The sequence below is a fragment of the Ziziphus jujuba genome, chromosome 1 (genome assembly GCF_031755915.1).
Source record: "Ziziphus jujuba cultivar Dongzao chromosome 1, ASM3175591v1".
NCBI classification, from domain to species: domain Eukaryota; kingdom Viridiplantae; phylum Streptophyta; class Magnoliopsida; order Rosales; family Rhamnaceae; genus Ziziphus; species Ziziphus jujuba.
In genome coordinates this window covers 3,048,114-3,070,351 of record NC_083379.1, presented here as the reverse complement: position 1 = coordinate 3,070,351, position 22,238 = coordinate 3,048,114, and the positions used below count along the sequence as shown (strand labels likewise).

The 22,238-nt window shown below is 32.8% G+C and overlaps 2 protein-coding genes and 1 long non-coding RNA gene across 3 annotated transcripts; 1 reads left to right on the top strand and 2 right to left on the bottom strand.

The window, feature by feature from the left end:
* Positions 1-8,293: 8,293 nt before the first annotated feature.
* On the bottom strand, positions 8,294-10,611 carry LOC125420667 (uncharacterized). The gene is made up of 2 exons (XR_007238893.2): positions 9,612-10,611; positions 8,294-9,481 (listed from the first exon to the last, which is right to left on the bottom strand). It is a non-coding gene; the product is annotated as an uncharacterized LOC125420667 (long non-coding RNA).
* Positions 10,612-10,827: 216 nt separating this feature from the next.
* Positions 10,828-15,525, top strand: LOC107410178 (O-fucosyltransferase 20). Its single transcript, XM_016017616.4, has 6 exons — positions 10,828-11,742; positions 12,052-12,220; positions 12,798-12,887; positions 13,165-13,448; positions 13,565-13,823; positions 14,018-15,525. The coding sequence occupies exons 1-6, from the start codon at positions 11,078-11,080 to the stop codon at positions 14,246-14,248; spliced, it is 1,698 nt and encodes a 565-aa protein (XP_015873102.2). The 5' UTR covers positions 10,828-11,077; the 3' UTR covers positions 14,249-15,525.
* A 13-nt stretch (positions 15,526-15,538) lies between these two features.
* LOC107410360 (linoleate 13S-lipoxygenase 2-1, chloroplastic) lies at positions 15,539-21,485 on the bottom strand. Its single transcript, XM_016017780.4, has 9 exons — positions 21,000-21,485; positions 18,430-18,698; positions 18,088-18,325; positions 17,683-18,003; positions 17,508-17,593; positions 17,257-17,367; positions 16,871-17,172; positions 16,503-16,769; positions 15,539-16,398 (listed from the first exon to the last, which is right to left on the bottom strand). The coding sequence occupies exons 1-9, from the start codon at positions 21,397-21,399 to the stop codon at positions 15,639-15,641; spliced, it is 2,754 nt and encodes a 917-aa protein (XP_015873266.3). The 5' UTR covers positions 21,400-21,485; the 3' UTR covers positions 15,539-15,638.
* Between the last annotated feature and the right edge of the window lie 753 nt (positions 21,486-22,238).

Sequence of the window (22,238 nt, the reverse complement as noted above, 5' to 3'; positions counted from 1 at the left end):
TTGAGCAACTAAAAAGCGCTGGAAAGTTTGCAAATATCAGGAAAAATTAGGTAACTAGATGTCCAAATACAATCAAATTGAGCAAAGCTTAGTTGGCCCGATTATAAGCAAAGCTTAAATGCCTTTTTTGTTATTATTACTTTTAGGGGCGTCTGGAAAACTTGCCGACCCTGTACTTAATTAGCCCAAATACAAGCAAAACTCAAGCAACGATTAATTCCCTAGTCACCAGCTTAATTATTATATTTCTGATATCAATTGATGTGATAATAGAATTAATCTTAAGTAAGTTTTAGACAAAAAAAAAAAGAATTAATCTTAAGTAAAAGTAGAACAAAATGCAAACCAAGGAAATAATGTCAAATTAATTGGTATGTAAATTTTGGTAAACTAATAAATTGGCTCTTCATAATCGAAGTCTTAAATGTGCAAGGATGGTTTTGTATGCACACAAAACAATCCACCTCATAATAAAATCAGTCCCAATAACACTCTTGGTACCCTCCACATTTTTTTTTTTTCTTCTGAAATTTAAGCATTTCACCATTTTTTAAACTTAGTTATTTCTTGTTGAATAAGAAATTTAGAAGAAAACAGAAATAATAATAATAATAATAAAAAAGTTACAGTAAAAGATAGGGAGGAATTAATTAAAAATAAATAAAAAAGTCTTATAGATGTATAAAAGCTTACTTATAATGTCTTAGGAAAACAAGCAAAAATAAAACAAAATAAATGTTTATTTCACGGTGTATATAGAAACAGAACCAGGCATCCGATCTTTGCTCTCTTAGTTGGCCCAAATGCAAGCATATCCTAATTCTATAAAACATAAAAGGAAAAGGAAAGTTTTCCATCTTCTCAAAGGGGATATTAATGTAGATATCTATAATTCCTTAGGATGTACATATATGTAAAAAATAAAATAAATTATAAAATGAGCAAATGTAACCACCCTTCATCCTTGGTCATCCTTTTCAATATAGTTGTCCCAAATAAATGTAAAACCCAAACTTAAATTGTCATTTGACTTGGCTGTACCATTGAAACCCACTGGTTAACTCTGTTGCAGGTAATGGGGACCTAAGCTGACACACAACCTTTTGGTCAGTTTGTCTTTTGCCAAACCAAACCATTATTTCGGTAATATATCTCCAGTAAATCCTATTTTGAAGGAAATTCAAAACGAATGAAGCATGGAAATTCAAAAAGTAATTTAACATTTCCTTGTAACTTAGAATTATACAGGGTAATATGTAAGTCTGTTTTTATTATTATTATTATTATTTTGCTTCCCAATGTGTTGCCTCATTATGCAATGGATAAATGAGGTGAATTATGAAGGCATATGGATCCAGAGCCACATAAATACTAGGCTAAATAATGCACCTCCCTGAAAAGAAAAGTGCTGCAATATAATTTCAAGGATAAAATTTTATCCCCAAAAGCAAAAGTTGGAAAGAGCCAAAGAAGATGGGTTGAGAAAATTTAAGGCCACTAAAAGAAGACATAAAATAAATGGCACATGCGAAAGGGGACATTACTCACATGAGAGAAACATGGTGTGGCCTGTACTTTGCTTCCTCAATTCATAGCAATCTCAGTTTGGTTCCTTATGAAGCAGTCAGCTACACCTTCTTATCTTATCCTATTCCTCCTCTAATCATTTCTCATACATTTCCAATCAACATTTAATTCCAATTATTTACATTATGGGTCATTGTTTGGGCATACCGTCATTGTTTTGTCTAAACAGAGAAGACTTTTCCCATCTTCACTGCCAAATTTACCCTTCAACAAAAGAGAATGTTGGAGAAACTTATGAAGAGATGAGTTCGACAAAATGGTCATTTTTCTTTTTGTTTTTGGTATAAAAAAAATTGCCAAAGGAGCGACTCACTTCTAGGTTTTTATTGAATCCTATTGGATACATGCAAGGAGGAAATGCATGTCTACCACCCCATGATTGTTATATCTCAAGACCAAGCTCTAAATTATACCGAAACTTTTGGTTCATGGCATGTCTATCTAGCAGGGTGCATATGGGGTAGGAAAAGAGTCACTTTCCTTTCACTTTTTTCTTAATCCTAACTCCTAAGCGCTTGGAAGATTGAGTTACTTGTGAATCCAATCACTTTTTGCTAATTTAACCCCAATATGGATCTCCATTATTTGGTATTTGTTTTGCTTGTTAATTAATTGGTATTTAATTAATCAGAGCAAATCTAACTCCAAGTTGCTTGACACAAGTCCCAAGGGACATCCAAAGACTAAATCTCATGCAAATTTCTATAATTTAGGACAAAACGGACTATAGATTTCACAGAGCTCACATGGGAAATGGCCCCAAACATGCACTTCAATTTTATATTTTTATCTTTTTGGGTTTTGCTTTTAAATTGTATTAAAAAAAAGGGTTTTCCTTTTTCTATTTTTTTATTTTTTATTTTTTCTTGTTGGGTCACCTTGAGAATGTGATAGTGGGGAAGGAGATCTGGTCCAGCTTCAACATCTGGCGCCATTCTAAGTATTCTTGCAACAGGTATAAAGGTTTCCTTGGCCGGGAAAAAGCAGGAATAATGACTGTAAACTCATATTTTCTTCTATTATACTGAATGTACTATAATAGCCAAAATATGAAGTGGTGACCATGTTATAATAATTGATTTGAAATTTCTGAACCGTTATTATGATATCTTAACAAGCAATACATATATATATATATATATACACATATTTATCATATCTTAAGAAGAAAGTAAATTATAACATATATAATAAAATTGGGTTTGGAAATCTAGCTGATTATTGTAGCTATTGATTTCAAATTATGTCCATTAAAGCACTGATTCTTTAGAATTCAGTCCTCAAAGCAAAAGACATAAAAAGGGGAAAAATTGTGTTGATTTGTTCTGATCATAGAAAAGAAGAAATGGATTGGTTTTGTCTTTCTTTCTATCTGTCTCTCTCTGTTTGAGGGTTTAGGTGAACCCAAATAATGTCATTGAAGTTATAATTGATCCATCCAAGACAACTACCATTTTCCTATAATTCTCTTTTCATTATATAAAAAAGTATGGTTGTTCAACGCAAAGCCAAAATGATGATTTTAACCTCCCAACAGCCGTTTTTGTTTTATATGTAAGTTATTTTTAACTTATATAAGATAAAATAAAAAATAATGTGACCCCATCTAGAAATTATATTTTGACAATAATTTGCTAATGATTCAATAATATTACCCCCACTATATTGCGGACCAAATTAAAGAAAAAAAATTTACCCTAAATGTATATAACATGGAAGCTAGATAAAATTATATAATTAATTTATTGGAGATGTATGGTCCTCACCGGAACAATTCACGTGGCAATTACTTCTACTTTTTGATCCCCGACATATCCTGGATGATTCTTCTTCCTTCTTCTTGATTCTTCTTCTTCTTTTGTTTATTTATTTTTTTAAAATCTTAATTATGAAGAAGTATAGACACTGTAATTAGATATTCTGGAACCAGTTATACTTGTAAGATATAAATCTTTTCTCCTCTACTTCAACGTATATCCAAAAAAAAAAAATATTGTTATGAAAGTAAAATTTTATTTCACCAACAAGAGTGTGCTAATGACATTATATATGTTAATTGTGCAAGTTTTTGAGGTTAATTAGCAACTTCGTTTTTGTGAGCATATACATGCATTTTGCTTAAACCCTTGAACCTTGGGCATTTCGATAATTGATTGCTTGACACAAGATTAGTTGAACAATATTACTTTACCTTAACTCTTCTTTCCTCTATATGAGAGCACTTAAGAGTGAAACAAATTATTATAATTATTATTATTATTATTATGTCTTGAAATGAAACAAAGTAGCCAATTGCTTATTTGTTTTGAGCCAACCATTCTTTTCTGTGCGTCTTATTTCATGGGAAATAAATGACAACCGAAAATTCCACAAAGTGGCAAAGATGGCCAGCTACTCCAAGCAGCCCAACTAATTTCACCGGACAAATGACATAATTACAAAGTTGGTAGTAGCAATATCTCAATCAACCAATACACAATATATTAAACAACTAACTATTTATTAATCAAAAGTTGTTAAGCAATGACAATTACAACTTAATTAACTTTCTTTAAAATAATATTGATATAAATGGATCATATTGGAAAATCGAATATTTTGAGCCCACAGGGGCCAACTCAATTTTCCCACAAATATATTCCAGAATATCCTATCTATTTAGTCAAATTTTGAATTGGTCAAATAATGCACCAGTAAAAAAGAAAAACACAAATTATTTTTATTTATAAAATTAAAATAATAATTGATCATGAGAAGAACTACTCGATTTATTTATATTTTAGATTCGTATTTCCTACATTTTTCACATCATATATGAGGCATTGCAGTAGGGATATGCGTGCACATCTCACAAGCTGCATGGTAGTGTTGGCTTATATATAAAAATCAAACTTGTGAATCATAAAATTAAATATTAACATGATGCTTACATTGGAACTACCGTACTTTAGCATGTGTATATTTATCAATTTTATTTATCATTATCGTCCTGCTTTTTGATTTTTTAATTTATAGAATATACGTAGGCATGATATACACCAACAAAAAAATTCCAATAATAGAGTTGAAAACTTCTTTTATAATTGGATGTTGGCCAGCCTATATGCATATATATACATATATATCAGAATTTATAAAATTATAATGGAAATACATACTTAATTTTATGAGATATAATTGGTCGACGACGGGGCTTGGGCGGTTTTTACTCTCTCTCTCTCTCTCTCTCTATTTATTATTATTACCATTGTCATTATCATTATTATTTTTTATTTTTTTGGTTGTTTTGTTTTAGTCTGCATATATGACGTGTGGTGTGTGATTAATTAGTGATATTGATAAATATTACATGAAGCCAAGAAAGTATGCGACAATGTAAAGGGAAATATGATGTAGAAACACTCAGCTGCACAAGATTTTTCCTAAAATGAGAATTTAATCAAAGAAAAATACTTGAAATTGCACAATTTAGATGGAAATATCTCATTGGCTTGACGACCTGGACAATATATATTTCAAATATGTCATTATTTCCTAACTCCACCAATTTCTCCCACAAAACAAACTTGGGGCCATAATCGAGTTGTGCCAAACACATACCAATTCTATTATTCAACCAAATATACTTTTAAATGTTAACAATAAAGTCCAACATTTAAAGCCAAAGTTGGCCTACCAGTCACTATTTTCACGAGAGTATAAAAAATCGTTTCGTGGAGAGATCATATATATATATATATATATATATCTAGGAAATCTTTTTTGGCGTTTAATTTCTTTAAGGAATATAATGATTTTTGCTTCTTCCACACACAATGTACACTTTCAACCACATAAATTGATAATAGTAATATAGTATAACAATAAGGATGAGAATGATGGCATAAAATTGGCCTCTCAACTAATGGGAAGACCAAAATTTGGAAATTGGAGGTCGAAATTTCATATTACATTTTTTGCCCTTCTCTTCACAAGCGATTAATTTACCTAAGCTTTTAACTCTTTACCATAAATAGTGGCCCGGTTTATTACCTGTCCATGCACGCATGGAACGTCCTTGTAATAGACTCTAAAAGGTAGGTGATGTAGTTAGTTTGAAACATATAATATATATGTGTTTTATTTATAATAAAATATTATTTGTTAGTATATAAGTTTAGATGTTAGTCTTAAATTTTAATTAGGAAATTGGATTTTTTTTTTAATTTACAGATAATTTTATTACTTAAATTTGTTTTCCCCCAAAACACACACACACATATATAATGGCTACGTGAATTGTAAAAGAACGTTATTATGATAAATAATATTTAAGTTTTTCGCAATTTTTGTTTCGTTATTCTACGGATTAAATAACTTTCTGAATCTTTAATTTTGAGTTATTAGCTAATCAACAGATTTTTATTTATTTATTTAAAAAGCCTCAGAACGAGCTGAGGAGCTGAGGATTACAAAGAAATATTCCTGCCTAGCAAAAGAACATACTAGATTATTATTGATAGTTTTTGTGAGATTTATTGTTTATTTGACACTTCTGAGGCTACATCAGTGGGTCTCTTTTGAAGGAAGACATCAGTAGGTCTCTTTTGATGGAATAAACTAAGCAAATATGCTAGTATGGTTATGTTATCATTTCGAGTTTCAATATGTGATGGAGATTGATCTGAATCTTTGATTCTGTTTTTTTTTTTTTTTTTAATTCTTATCCCTGTTTACCAATGTTATTGTTCTAATTTACTAAAAATATTAATATAAATTAAAATAAATCAAGTGAAAAAAAAAACTATTTTTAAAATCGAAATAGAAATAGAAAAAAAAAATAGAAGATTTTCATCTAAAAATTTTAAGCTAATATTATTAAATCAACATGATAAGAAGATGATTGGATATATATATGAAAATAAGTAGGTCAATTTAGTAATTTGAAACAATAAGACTGCTATGTACTTTGGACAAAAATAATTTTTACCTCGATACTTGTTATATTTTTGGCAATGACTAGCAATAATGTATATGTAGAATTTAGAAACATAAATTGCAAAACTTAATTCATATAACGTTTGAAAAAGGAGATCATGAGTTGGGATTTCTATAAATGTTTATAAAATTCTATTGCTAATAATTAGCACCTATGGAGCCAATTTTTTTTTTTTTTTTTTGGGCTGAATGAGTTGCCTCTTTCAATTCCTGTGTAATCAGAAGAAGATAGAAGTAGAAAACAGCCCGTGAAGAGCTCTGTACAACCACCGAAAAATGCACATAGCTTTCTACTACCGTAGAAAAAATGCACATAGCTCTCTACGCCTTTGATAAAGCTGTCTTTTTTTGGTGGGAATATGAAAATTATTATTTTATACTTTGCTGTGTATTTGGCAAATAGATATAAATTTATTTTTGAAGATCACAAAAACGAATGAGAGCAGTTTCACTTTTTAAGCTGTGATGGGTTTAAAAAACAAAAAGAAAGAAAAAAGGAAACGTGGTTAACGATAAAATCAGAAAAATGTGAAAAATTCTTAAAGATCTAAATTGTTGGCTGAAAAAGTGAAGGCGTGTATTTTGACCCAATAACCCAAATTCAAATCCGTGTTTGGTTTTTGGTTTTAATGACGAATGAGTTAACTACAGATTTTTTTTACCTTAGAGCCTAGGCCAAGCCAGCCATGAATGATTGAAGCATTGAAAGTTAGAGAGAGAAAGAGAAAGAAAGAGAGAGTAATAATAAGAAATAGACATTCAAAAATCAAAATGAGGGAGACCAATGCAGAATGACAAAGAGCACAGCTGGAGCCAATGGGGATTGTTGGGGTCCGTGTATGTATGTCAATGTGTCAGTCACTGCCTTCCCACCACACGCTCATTGTTGCGTGCGCCAAACGCTTTCTACTGTCGCATGTTGGTGTTTTCCACTCACTCTCTTATCTATTTCCTATTCAATTCGTTTTCATTTGAAAATAGATTTTTTTTTTGACTTTTTTAAAAATAAAAAATAAAAATTTATTTGATAAATATATAAGTGGCTTTTAGTTATGTGCCAAGGAAAATATATTTGCTTTAAATTTTCAAAGAGGAATATGAAATGGCACAATCATATGATACAGAGTGCATGGTCCATGTTAGTTGTGTATATTGGTTTTGCTTTTGTATAAATTAGAATTTTAGACACATTTCATGTTCTACTCTTTAACTTTTTTTTCTTTATAATGACCGACGAATGAATTTCAGTTCCAAATGTCTTAACTTTTTTTTTTTTTTTATAATGACCGACGAATGAATTTCAGTTCCAAATGTCTTAACTTTTTTTTTTTTTATAATGACCGACGAATGAATTTCAGTTCCAAATGTCATACCCAAAATAAAAGTTCTGCCACCTTCTAAATACTACAAAAAATAAATAAATAAAATTATTTTTGATTTAGTGGGAGAAGAGGAATTTTCACTCAATTACTAATCCACTAATGAGCTGTTGAGTATTAGTTACGAATGCATAAGAGAAATTTTCAACTATGATGTGTCATGCAATCTTTTTGTCAAAATTGTTATCACTATTAGGTTTTAAATAATTGTTTTATTTAGATAAGCTAAACGTAAACCTTTACAACCCCAAATGGACATCTTTAGTTGTTTAATAGTTAGGTGTTGTTTTTTATAATCAATGCTGATGTTAAACATGCGTACGGGTGTTTTTAATACTAATTCTGAAGTATGAAAAGCTAACTAGTTATAATTTTTTTTTTTTAATATATACATATATATATATATATATAGAGAGAGAGAGAGAGAGAGAGAGAGATTTGAAAACAACTTCGAAATATCTTTTATGAAAATCAATAAGAAAACAAAAACATGCTTATTATAAACATTCAGAGTCCATCGGGGACACCTTCAAACTTTATCCTGTGGGTGGGAAAAATTTCAAGTACTCCCGGCGTATGGAGTGCTCAGTACTACTGCCTTTCAAAGTTTGACACCTGTGTAACTTTCCCCATCCCGTAAACCACTTGAAAACGGCGCAAGACATTTGTTTTTCCCTATTCCTTCCGTTTTAGATTGCTGTCAATTCCTATTTTTGTCGCAACTTTTTTCTTCCCCATTGAACCCGCAGCAAATAAAGGCTAAACTAAATCCCAATTTTCTTCCTTCCACAAGTACAGACTCCACTAGCTAATTGGAATTGCAGCGCAATAGTTTAGTTTAAATTTTTATGAAACCAACCATAGTAGAATGTGGTAGAAGAGAAACAAACTATTTATTTTAAAATTTATCTTAAAAACATCAAACATAATTAAATTTTATGAAAATAAAAATATTTTAAAAAAAAATAGCAAAGGTCTGCGGTAAAAAATAATAATTATATATATAGACTTATATTTAAATTAATAAAAAATATAATTTACAGATAAATCAAAATTATTATTTAAAAAACAATTAAATATTCAATCAGTTCAGCAATCCACGCTAATTATTTAGAAATTTATCAAAGCAAACTATAAGAATATGATATTACTATATTGAGATAAATTAATTGATATCTTTCTTTTAGCCAAGCTTTTGGAAATCTTTATTTCATTTTTCTGGAAACATGAATAGTTTTTTTACAAAGTTTACATTTTATTATTATTTTTTTAATTTTGGAAGGAGGATTTTTTTTTAATTTTTTATAATTTTATAATTTTAGGAAGTATAGAGTAATGCTTTGACGAAGAAACTCACAAACCGGTAAATGTCCAGAGATTCTGCTTGGAAAAAAAAAGAAAAAAAAAAAATTGAACATATAGAGATAACGTTGCCGTTTCAAACGGTTTACCCAATCCAAAAATGTTATACACGTGTCAAAAATTGAGAGACAGTAGTACTGAGCACTGCATACGCCGGGAGTACTTGAAAATTTTCCCTGTGGGTGAGAGCAAAAGAAACAATGTCAAAACCAATGAAGGGCGGTGAAAACCGAGGACGAAATGGTTGAAGTTAAAATGAAAACCCTTTTATCCATCTGGTGGGTCAGATATTTTGTTTTGGTCTACCTCGGACTAAGTAGCTTCAAGGGCGGCATAAAAACCAGGAAACTGAAAAGCAAGGAAGAAAACCGAAAAACTGGAAGGAGCCCATGTGGCACGGGGTTGAGAAGTCATTATCTGCCATGTGGCACTCCTGCCAGCGTGGCAGTATGAAGCAGTAGGATAGAGCTGGCAATGGCAGCCGAGCCTGAGAAGTGAGAGAGCACAGTCAGTCAGAGAGAGACTATGTCAGAGGGGGATGATTGTAAAGGAAGCATTGTGGGGCGTTAGAGAACCCAATGCCAGGTCAGCATCCCCCACATCCCAGCCTGGTTATGGAATGGCGGCAATAAAGCACGCCTCCCTTCTCCTCTCCCTAACTGCTTTTTCATCTTCTTCTTCTTCTTATTTATTTATTATTTTGTTATACGTATATATGTATATATGTTGGAACAGCTGGCTTCAACATTACACGACACGACTCCTCCTCGAATTGGTAGACGCACCCTACTTGCCTTTCCCCATATTTTTCTTCTCCTTCTCCTTTACCAAATTATTTTGACATAAAAAAAAAATATATATATATTCCTAGATGAAGTATTTTTTTAAAAGAAAGAAAATAATTCAAACTCTTTTAACTTTTGGGAGAAAAAAAAAAAATAATAATAATAAAGGTAGTTTTGTTACTAGTTTATTATTTGTTCTCCTATGGACAAATTGGGATGGATTTGTTTGGTAAAGTATATGGAATGCTACAATATTGCTGTAATATTATAAGCATTTAAAAAAAAATTATTTAACTAATAAAATTCAAAAATTCCTTCCTTGGGAAAAAATCTATATCGGATTCTATCAAGCTTGGGTTAAAAAAATGTTCCATCTCTCACTTTAATATATATATCTAAAAAGGAAAAACAAAAAACCAATATCATATTGTTAGATTGCATTGGATCTCATATATACGAGTTACTATAAAAAAAATTTTAAACAAAAAAATATATATAATTATTAATTACAAAACTTAATTATTCATTGTGTCAGAAAGTATTAATATGAATATCATGAGGGGTTGGTAATTGTCATTTTAAGGTGGACATGTAATTTATGATAAATGGTCTGAGAAAGAAAAATTAAAACGCTAGGATAAGGATTCTTGTACTAAAAAAAAAAAAAAAAAAAAAAATCCCACTTGGTTATAAGAGCCAGGGAGGTGGTATTTTTGAATTGAGCCACAAACACGGACCAGAACAGAGCTACTCCTTTTTTCCTAATAAATAATACAAACGCGTCTCCAGAGGCTGAGACCAGACTTTGCGTTCCCGCCGCCTGTTTCATTCTCTCTCTCTCTCTCTCTCTCTGTGTCTCTGTGTCTGTCTCTGCAAGCTTGAAAAAGCTCATAGTAAACGTAAAGAGAACAGAACTAGAAAGCAAGAAACAGAGCTCGTTTTGTAAACGAAGAAAAAGAAAACAGAGCACTCTTCTCTGGCTCTCAAATGGCAAAGCCAAAGAACAATGCCAAGAAACTTTCCTACATCTCTGTTCCATCCCAGATCATTAGTTCTTTGTCATCGTCTTCTCTGCAATCTCTTCTACTTTCCCCGAAAAAATCTTCCAAGAATAGGTTGTATAGCTTCTTCACTACCTATAGGAGTCCAAGATTCTGGTTTTTCACTCTGTTCCTCTTTGGTCTTTTCGGTATGATGAAGTTGGGTTTCAATGTTGACCCTTTGGTTCCATTTCCTTCTTCATATCCATGTTTTACGGGTCAATCTCCAGTCTTGAGCTCTGATAGGTCTTCAAAACTCCGTAGGACTATCGCTTCAAGTGGCGAAAATGGTGGGAAAATGGAAGCTTTAACCGATCTTAGCCTCCCGAGGGTATCGAAATCAAATGGGTATTCGGAAGATGAGCAAAAAAGTGAATTTTGGAAGCAACCGGATGGATTGGGGTACAAGCCGTGCTTGAGTTTCAGCAGAGAGTACAAAAAAACGAGTGGAGGGATCGTGAAAAATAGGAGAAAATATCTGATGGTTGTCGTTTCAGGTGGAATGAATCAGCAAAGGAATCAGATTGTGGATGCAGTGGTTATTGCAAGGATTCTTGGGGCTGCTTTGGTAGTTCCTGTTTTGCAAGTCAATGTCATTTGGGGTGACGAAAGGTAAAGAAACGATAATGCTAATTTTGCTCTTTCTTGCTTACATTACCATCATTTTTTTTTTTAATAGTTCAGTATTAATTTTAATCAATCATTATTTATCCTAAAATCGGGAAATCATGCAAATTTCCTTTCTGTTTAGTTTGAGAGACATAGATCCCTTTCCATTTTTCTCCCCGCCTTATTTCCATTTATGCTTCGCCTGTTTTGCTGTTTATTACTATTTTTGGATTTTTGTTTTCTTTTCCTTTCTAGTGACCATTCATTTTCTGTTTTGTATTGTGTTTTATTTATTTATTTATTTTTTTGCAGTGAGTTTTCTGATATATTTGATTTGGAGCACTTCAAGAAAGTTCTTGCCGATGATGTGCGAATAGTTTCGTCACTGCCATCGACACATATAATGACAAGGCCAGTGGAGGAGAAGCGGACTCCGCTTCATGCCTCGCCTAATTGGATCCGCTCACGCTATCTCAAAAGGGTAAGAAAAAGCGCTCCCTTTTGTACTTGCTTTTGAAGCAACTACGTTACACTTTCCTTGATTGCTTGCAACGAAGAGGTTGTGATTTATAGGTTAAGGCAAGATGAAATATTGAATTAGAAATGGAAAAAATTCTTTGCAAAGCTGTTGGTATGTTATTTGGCATCAATGACCCACAACTTGTTGTTTGTTTTTGTGGAATTGAAACTTATTTGTGGGCCTAGAGAAGTGTTTGTGTTTTTAATCAATGGAGAAGAATCTAATTAGTCCCTTTTGCGGCCAAGTAAGAATGACGTTTTTGGTTAAGTAGTTTACTAATGTTGTATAAAGAGACTCCAGTGGTCTAATCACTATGGCCCGAAGTTTTTGCCTATGATTTATGTGTCCCATCATTAGAGTGGTTCAGGAATCAGGATTTCAAAAATTGGCCGTGTTTGACCATTTATAAGATTTTTAGTTTATTTGTGTTTTGCTTTTTTCTTTTTTTTTTTGGGAGGTTTAGGGTTTGCTTTCTTTTGAATTCGGATTGGTCCAAAGGTGTATAATTGATGCTAATATCTGCTTTGTTTCTATACAGATTAATAGGGAAGGGGTTCTACTGTTAAGAGGTTTGGATTCAAGACTCTCTAACGATCTTCCTTCTGATCTTCAGAAACTTCGATGCAAGGTATTGGAGAATATATTTTGTTATCTCACTCTTAAGTATGTATCCTAACCTAACATTATTATGAATTTCTATTAAGAATTTCCCAATTTATGTCTCAACCTACAGTTTAGTTCAAACTGAAAACCCCATTTCATTACTCTTGCAAGAATTCATTATCTCCAACTGTATATTTCTGTCATATTTCACTAATTTCCAGTTTGTAGTGGCGCTATACACTGAATCCTGTTAAAGTGCTAGAAATTAAAGATTCTAATAAGTTGTTTTTGCATGAATTTAGGTTGCTTTCCATGCGTTGAGGTTTGCGCCACCAATATTGGAACTTGGTAACAAGCTTGCTGATAGGATGCGGAGCAAAGGACCCTACCTTGCTCTTCATCTTCGAATGGAGAAGGATGTATGGGTGAGGACAGGCTGTCTACCTGGTTTGAGCCATGAATATGATGAGATGATAAGCAATGAGAGGAAACAACGCCCAGAACTTCTGACTGCAAGATCAAACATGACTTACCATGACAGAAAGCTTGCCGGTCTCTGCCCATTGAATGCCTTGGAGGTGACTAGGTAAAAATTTATGTTTCATTTCTGAACATTATCATTCATAGCATTTCAATAAGCTTTTCACTTTTAGGGTATTTATGCCTGTCACTTTTTCTTACTAAATGCATTGTTTATTTCAGGCTGCTTAAAGCTTTAGGAGCTCCCAAAAATGCTAGGATATATTGGGCTGGTGGCCAGCCACTTGGTGGAAAAGAAGCCTTGGATCCATTATTCCACGAATTTCCTGATTTATACAATAAAGAAGATCTTGCTTTGCCTGGTGAACTAGAGCTGTTTGCTAATAGAGCTTCTTTCATGGCTGCCATTGACTATATTGTTAGTGAGAAAAGTGATGTCTTCATGCCGTCTCATGGTGGAAATATGGGACATGCCCTTCAGGTATCATAGTCTTTCATGTCTTCTTTTGATCTCAGATTTTAATGAAAGATAGGATAATATGGATTATGAAAAGCAAAATTATGTTGGACAGATTCTGTGCAGACTAATAGGATGAAACATATATATATATATATATATATCAAGCTCTTATTTTAACTTGATTTTACTAAGTGTGGAAGTTGTTCTTTGTGCAGGGACAACGGGCTTATGCAGGGCACAAGAAGTATATAACCCCAAATAAAAGACAGATGCTCCCTCATTTTATGAATTCTTCACTTCCTGAAGCAGAGTTCAATAGTATCATAAAGAGTTTGCACCGGGAGTCGTTAGGACAGCCGGAGCTTAGGATTGGCAAGGCTGGAAGGGATGTTACCAAGTATCCCATCCCCGAGTGTATGTGCAACAATTCGCGTGGCCATTCATAGTCATGAGCTACATAGCCAAAGTCTTCCAACTTGATAGTTTTTCACTGCAAAAGAGTTCCTTCACTGAGAACAGGGAAGTTTTGGTGAATACTTTGGACCGGAGTCATTCGAAAAGCAAGTTTTCTTTTTTCAGGACAATGATGGTTCTTTCGCTTGCAATTTTTGAACTGCAGCTAGGCATTGAGGTTCTTACCTGCTTATATATTTATTCATATGCTGAGGCCAAGATGGATATCTATGAATCACACAGTTTTACGACTATACCTATAATTCTTTGATTCTTTTATAGGAATAATTCTTTCACAATATATGTTCTTTTTCTTTTGTTCTTTCACTTACGTTCCTTGTACCACATCTACATTTCTGTATCATAGGACATACGTGTAAATTTGTATTATATAATAATATACATATATATATATATATAAAATTTAGTGTTACAAATTTCTTTGTTCAAATATATATTATTCTCAGTATCTGTTTATTCGTCCAGTACATTGATTACTTAACCATCAAGTTGTAATATTGATTTCCAAGTCGTTGTACCTAATTATTTGCCAGAAAAGTAAAACTAGTTTCTTTAAGGAGCTACTTGGACTAGGAGCAAACTTTTAAAAAGGAATGGTTCTTCAACAATTTTAACATAACATCAGAAAAACGTGAATCATACATTTGACATTTTCTTAAGAGAATCGAGTGAATAATCCACTAGCTTAGTTGCCTTGGCACATGGTCCTTCAATTTTTTTGGGGGGTGAGTTGAGATTTTAAACGTAAACAAAAATGGTATCATTGGTTTCTCATTCTCGGTTGCGTATACCATGCAAATGCCTCCTCTGTTTTTCCTTCTATTGGACTATAACGATTTTCTTTCTTTCTTTATTTTTTTTTTTTTCCAACAAAAGGAATGTTGAACAAAGTCTAATGGGAATGTCAAGATGTATCATATGGATGAGTGCAATAGTTGTACTACATCATTGAGAAACTAGTCTATTTGAAGGATTAAATTAGACAAGGCTAAAGAAAACAAAAAAAGAGTACAGATTACTCCATTAATCAATCAATTGTTTCACTAATATTGAGAAAGGATATGAAACTTCACTTTTAAGAAATCTTTTTCAAAATCCATTCTTCTCCGCAAGTTTATTATTTTTCCTTTCTGGTGTATATATTATTCAGTCTGCATTGTTTAACAAGGATAACAAGCCACCGTTCCACCGAGAAAAGAAAGACAAACTACAAGTTATTCCAGTCATTATATATATATATATATATATATATAAACTACAAGTTTATTCCAATCATTATATATATATATATATATATTCTTAGTTTGGGACATCGTAGATTTTGAATTCATAAAATTCACCCAAATTAATATGGTAGATACTTTAGATAGAAATGCTGTTAGGGACTCCCTTGCCAGTCACCCCAGCCTTGGAAAATGGCTTCAGAAGCTCGTACGGAACAACCCCAGCACCAGCTCTGTTTTTCAAACGCAAATCGCTATTCCTCTCATCGATAACCTCTTCGAGCTTCTTCAACCTCCCATTGAACCTCTCGAAAGCGGCTCTGATGGCATCGTTTTCTTCCCAAGACGGCTCCATGTTCTCACCCAGATACTCCTCGTCCGGCGAATGGTTCGACAACACGTCCAGCACCGCCATCACTTTCGTCGCTTGGATCTGAGATGGGAAGCACATTAGCAGAGCCACTTCTGGTTTTTTCAAGAAGTGTCGGAAATTTTCCTCAGATGGGTTCTCTGTTGGCATGTTGGTCCGAGCTATGGTGGGTCTGTTGGGGAAATACCCGGCGTACGTGTACTGACCGAAGTTCACTGCCGCATGGTGTCCTGCTGTGACCCAGATCATGGTGGTCAGGATTTGGATTAGATCTTTTGGTGTTTTGAGGATTGGCCACCATGGCTCGTCTTTTTTGTCTTCGTGACCTTTTGTTCTAATTTCTGTCCACCATGATTGAAGCTCCTTGTCGGATTCAACCATGGTTGGTTCTAGGTAGTACTGGGTCACATAGTCACTGACCCATTGTTTAATGGCGTCCCAGAGGATTAGACCGTCATTGGCAAATGGGTAATCTTTGATTGTTAGCTTCAAACCATGCTCTGCTGTTGGATCCTCAACTGCCATTCCTCTGGAAAGTAGATCGAAGAAAGTTTAATTTTTTTAATATAAAAATTGGCGATTAAAATCGGCTTCATTACTTAGTTTTGGGTTCGATGAAATTTGAACTTTTACCTTCTAATGAGATCTGCTGGCAAAGCTTCCATGTCGAAACGCCATAGCTGGTCATAAGCAGCTGAACTGAGCTCAATTGAATACTTTCCCGGTGAGAAGGTGGACTCTATGATTCCCCCAGCATTGATGAGGCTCTCCCTAGCAAATGCATTGATTTCCATTGTGTATCGAAAATGAGGATGTAATAGTCTGTAGATTGGATGCATTGCGCTTAATTGTCTGTTTGTTGCTATTATGTATGGCTCAGTGCAACAGTGAGTTCTTAACCTGGATAATTATGTATAAAACATGGTTTTAATTAGACCTTTTAATCATTGTTTTGAGATAAAATGCAATGTCATTGACGGAGAGTGAGAATTAATTACTACCAGTGAATGACAAGCTGATGATAGCCAGAGTCATGTGCACAGACATGAGCTTTAGCCAGTCTCCATAACCAGCAACCAGTAGCATCCCAAGTGGGAGTGAAAACTTGCTTCCATTGTGGTTTGTCATCAATGGGTGGTCTAGCGAGTTCAATAGCAATAGGCCTTAGTGTTTCTTCCTCTGTGAGGAAGAAGAGCGTTCGGGAACCATATAAGGTTGTTCCTTCAATCTCTCTTACTTTGTTCACATAAGGCATGAATAGATCATGATAATCTAACATAAACAGCTTCTTTCTTTTCAAGGCCTGCAAGAAATTTGTTGATCGTTCTCAAAAAAGTTGTAATATGAGAAGAGTGATATGTTAGATGCATATTCATGATCTTCTAACCTCATTGACGGTCATGATTCCTCTAATCTCGCGTTCCACTAGTTCTGTAGTGATCAATGATTCAGGTGGGCCATAGATCTGTGGGTCTAGTTTACTTTTCAATGGCCATTCCTACATGGAATAAAGTCAAGAGAATCATGAAATGGTTTTTTTTTTTTTTTTTTTTTTTTTTTTTTTGGGGGGGGTGTGGGGGATGGGGCTCTTATTTTATGAATAGGAGTTTGAATCATGAAATGAGAAACTAAGCTTACAGTAACTAATTGTATGCAATATGGGTTTAGACCAGCTAAAGTTTGCCTAGAAAATTCTTCATCTTTGAACCAAGCAAATTTATCCCCTGCAATAATATGAAATTTGTTATAAAACAAAATAAGAGAGGCAAAGAGAAAGAAAGAGAAAATTATGTATGGGAAAAAACAGACATACTTTCAATTATTTCAGGAGTCTCAAAAAGCAAAAGATCTCCTTCCCCATCGGTAATAGCCTTCACTAATCTGGGTAAAACAGACTGAAAAAGGCCATTGGTTTTGGGCTTAGGCATTGTGACCCCTTCATTAAACAGAGAATCTATAGCTGTGAAGTATGGAAATCCCAGGTGAGGATCAAGCAGTGAAATCTCAATCTGAGGAAGCAATGCATGAACCACAGATCGCAATGTCTTGGCAGCGAATGTGAGCTGCTTAACCTCTGAGAATGCCTCATCCCTTGGCACATACACGCTGCTGCTTCTTTTTTCTGACAAAGTGTCTGCATATATAGTTATGACACTACATAAAAACCACATGTATATATTTTCAAGCAAAATTGTTAAGAAAGTGGAAATTTGATTACCCTTTTTGCAGTGTGGACGTCCTGTTCTGCAGCGTCTAGGATATGGGTGTTGCTTTCCACCAAGAACTGGGCGTGCCAATTCACTGCTTTTATCAGGATCTCCAAGGTCATTATATGCATCATAATCATAAATCCTCTCATATGTCTTTCTCTCTCCCTCTCCATTGCCTCTCAGGTTTTGCAGCTCCAATTCCCTCAGCTTCTTCAAACCACTTGGTGTCTCTGATGGTAAGTAGGACTGCACTTTCATTGTTCACAATTCACATGAATTAATGTTAATTGATTAACTAGTTAATTAATTGTGCATTTACAATTGGAGAAACAGGAAGTAATTAAATAGACCTTGTTGGCAAAGAAAATTCTCTTTTTGGGGTTGTCATGCTTGGAGTGAACCCATGAATTACATGTAAAGTTAAGTGGGCCATTTGGAAGGCCATCGAGGACTATGTTCTTGAGGTGAATCTCCTTGTGGTGTTCATTCTCCACCAAAACTGCTCCAATTTCTCCAAAGCCTGCTGGGATTGTGAAGCTGCTCTCATATTTCACTTCGTCGTTTTGTTGGCTGATTTTATGAGCATAACTCTTAATTGTTTCCTTCTCCTGCCCTGAATCTATAACAATCAGAATTAACAAATTATTAACATTAGATTTTATTATAATTAACAGTAAGCTGTTATCTCCTAAACAACTTTACTAACTCATGCTAAGCAATTTGTTGTTTAGAAAAAAAATTATTTTAGTAAACTAATAGAAAAAGAACGGGTAAAAAACTTTAAAAAACCAACTTTTTTGACAATGCCTTTTGTCACAGAATAAAAATGGTTAATAAATTAAAAAATATTTTTTTGTTTCTTGGTGAACAAAAATATGTTTTTGATCACCACAGTTGACAAAATGCTAGGTTTCGTAGCATATATATGACTCGTTAAGTTATCAAATATATATTTGTAGCTAAACTTTTAGCTCGTGACTAATACTTTTAATAATTATATTTCATATACTTCAGTCTAGCTAATAATTTGTTATTATTATTTTTTATAGCGGTTTTACTAATTTTTGTGATGTGGTAATATCAACAAGAAATTATTTAATAGATTTATCCTATGTAAGATTTATCTCACAAATACATGTGGAGTCTACAAATGAGATTCATGTAAGTCTCACAGGGGTCTACACATTTTACTCTCCAAATTTTGCTAGATTTTACACTAATAAAATTTATAATAAAAGGTAATTTACTGAAACAGTACCTACCCTATTTTGTTTCTATATTTATTGCAAAGTCTAGTTTCTCAATGTGGTGATTCAACTGATATAATATTATTATAATATTCTATTATTTAAGAAAATATAAAGATTCTAAATATATATATATATATATATATATAATAAAGGAAATTTAGAATTTGTTTATCATATACTAATGGCCTTTGGTCTTTTAAACTTTGTAAAATAAGTACTTTTTAGTTATTGATGCATATATATCTATATATATATATTTTGTTGGAATTATTGATGCATATTTTATTTTTAAGAAACGTGGAGGGTAAATGCGCTTGCCTTTAAATTTTACGATTTTTTAAAGAAAATTTATATATATTATAAAATTTACAGATTTTAAAAACAAGATTTTTCTACATTATTACTCATAAAATTGGGATTGGGAATTTTTTTTCATAAAGAGACTGAAAATATTACAAAAAAATAAACTAATTAACATATATACCCTAGCTTTTGATTTTCAGCAAAAGAAAAAAAAATAATTTCCATCAATAATTATGTTATGTAGTCTGAGATTAATGGATACTTACTCCAAATTATTTAAAAATGTCTTTCTCAAATTCAAATAAATATGTATCCTATATTAATAAACCTATAAAAACCTTATAAGTTTACCATCGAATCAGAAATGCATCCAACTCCAGTTATATACATATATATATATATATATATATATAAATATATATATGCCGCTTAACACAACTTCCCTCCTATTGCCAAAATAAATGTATAAATAACTTCCCTAATACCTAAAACCCATTTTCAGGTTAGGAAGTTATGATGAATATCATATTTTATAAGATTAAATATCTTACTCTTAATTACGTCTGAAAACCACATTTGCCTTTTACAAATATATTTGCGAGTGAGAAATACTATATATACAACTAAACTATGGTCATGGTAGTGTCTATGTGGACACAAAATATATATGGCATATACTCGGTGCTTATATTTATGTATGTATATACATATATAGATATACAAAATTTATCTTTTTGAAAATCTTCTATTCTATTATTTTATTTTGAAAAATTTACATAGCAAATGTTATTAGTGACACTTTTTTAAATAATTTAAAATAATAAAATTTTTTATCTTTTTTTATACATTTAAATGACATGAATTACTCATGATAACATTAAAAATTCGATTAATTCAGGTGTTATATTATCTTATCTTTCAATATATATGAACGAGGGGAGAGTTTTGAAGATCAAAATCTTTTTCTGACGCGTGGAACGGGATTACCAAACTCAACAACCCTGATTCTCAAATCACCCACTGGTCTGCCGAAGGAATATTCAAGGATATTGAGGACTTAGCAAAGAAAATACAAAGAGTTCATTTTGCTTGGACCCCGCGGGACAATAATTTTCTAGCTGATTTTGTGTGTAAATGGAGCCAAAGGAACGATATTACTGGCTACTTATCTTGTAATATGTTACCGTTCATATTCTCAGTTTTTGTAACCCAGGAGAGTGGCTTGATAGCCAACTCCTTCTGAAAGTGTATCTTTCGGGCTCTTTTGGTTCTTATAAAACCGTATTTTCGTAGCAAAAAAAAAAAAAAAAAAAAAGCTGTGACAACAGTAACAGTGAAGTCTATCAAGTGCAATATATAGTGCTTACTAGAATCGAGCTCTGTGCTAACAAACTGCAAGAGGAAAGTCTTTCCAAGCAAATCAGTAATTTCATCGAGTGGCCGTGTGATCCCAATGTTCGAGAAAAACCCTCCCACCGTCGCCTGAACTGTTACTGTTGCCTTTATTTTCACTGCCTTGTCTGCTACAGTACTACTAGTACTCACCCTGGACACAGCTGGTGACTCAACTGGTTTTACATTTTTGGAACTACAAAGTATGCAACTTTTCCTATATTTTCTAGGAAAATTTTGGTGTTTGGGAAGGAATTGGAGGAACGGGTTGGCACCATTGTTCCTCATCATGAGGATATTATTGGAAGGGAGTTTTGGTAAGAGAGAAAAGGATATTGGAGCATTGTTGAGTCTCTGAATCTGATAGTTGCTCATTTTTATTTTACTGAAGGAGAGAAGAAGAAGTAGCTAGTAGAGCTAGAAGGTGAGGGTGATAGACTATGTTTTGCTTTCAAAGAGTAAGACAAATTTATAGACAAAATAAAGATAGCTAGCTAGCTGGAGAGAAATGGAATAAAAAAAGACCGTATTGGTGGATTTGGCAATAATGTATTTATTATATAATTCGGAGCCAATTTCTTTGATTTAGTACATGTAAATCATGTGCTCCTAACTTTACTTGATTTGGATTTTTGTTTTTAACTACAAAAAAAAAGTGTCATAGTTAATAAACAGTGAGATATACGAAGTAGAAAATTTATATTCAAAGTAGCTGGGAAGAAATAGGAGAACAAGCTAGCTAGGATGATGTGAGTAATTATATATATATACATATATATATATATATATGGAAATTCTATGGTGAAGACGGTCTGTATGAGGACTGCAGTATTAGTGACGATTTTTCATAATATTAATGACGGTTTTTTAAAAAATCGTCATCAATACTGTGGTCCGCATAAAAACCATCCGCACCATAGATGGACTGTATATATATATATATATATATATATTTGTTGTTATTTGGTACCGATGGAATTTAGTGTGGCTTTTCCCTAACTTCTCTTGATTTGGGTTTTTGTTTTAACTACAAAAGAAGTGCCATATAAATTCCTCAAGTTTTGTTATAAATTAACATTGTAGCTAAAAGGATTTCCAAAAAAAAAAATTGTAGCTAAAAAAACAATAACGAAAGGGTTGGTAAGAAAATTAAATACGTAAATTACAGATTGAAACATTTGATAGCTAGTTGATTGATTTCATAGTAATTTGTT

Coding starts and splice junctions, on each gene's coding strand:
- LOC107410178 (XM_016017616.4), top strand. CDS start 11,078: ATGGCAAAGCCAAAGAACAATGCCAAGAAACTTTCCTACATCTCTGTT. Junction 11,743..12,051: donor GTCATTTGGGGTGACGAAAG/GTAAAGAAACGA, acceptor ATTTTTTTGCAG/TGAGTTTTCTGATATATTTG. Junction 13,449..13,564: donor AATGCCTTGGAGGTGACTAG/GTAAAAATTTAT, acceptor TGTTTATTTCAG/GCTGCTTAAAGCTTTAGGAG.
- LOC107410360 (XM_016017780.4), bottom strand. CDS start 21,399: ATGAGCAACTATCAGATTCAGAGACTCAACAATGCTCCAATATCCTTT. Junction 17,368..17,507: donor ATTGCATACAATTAGTTACT/GTAAGCTTAGTT, acceptor TATTCCATGTAG/GAATGGCCATTGAAAAGTAA. Junction 16,399..16,502: donor CCAGCAGATCTCATTAGAAG/GTAAAAGTTCAA, acceptor TCTACTTTCCAG/AGGAATGGCAGTTGAGGATC.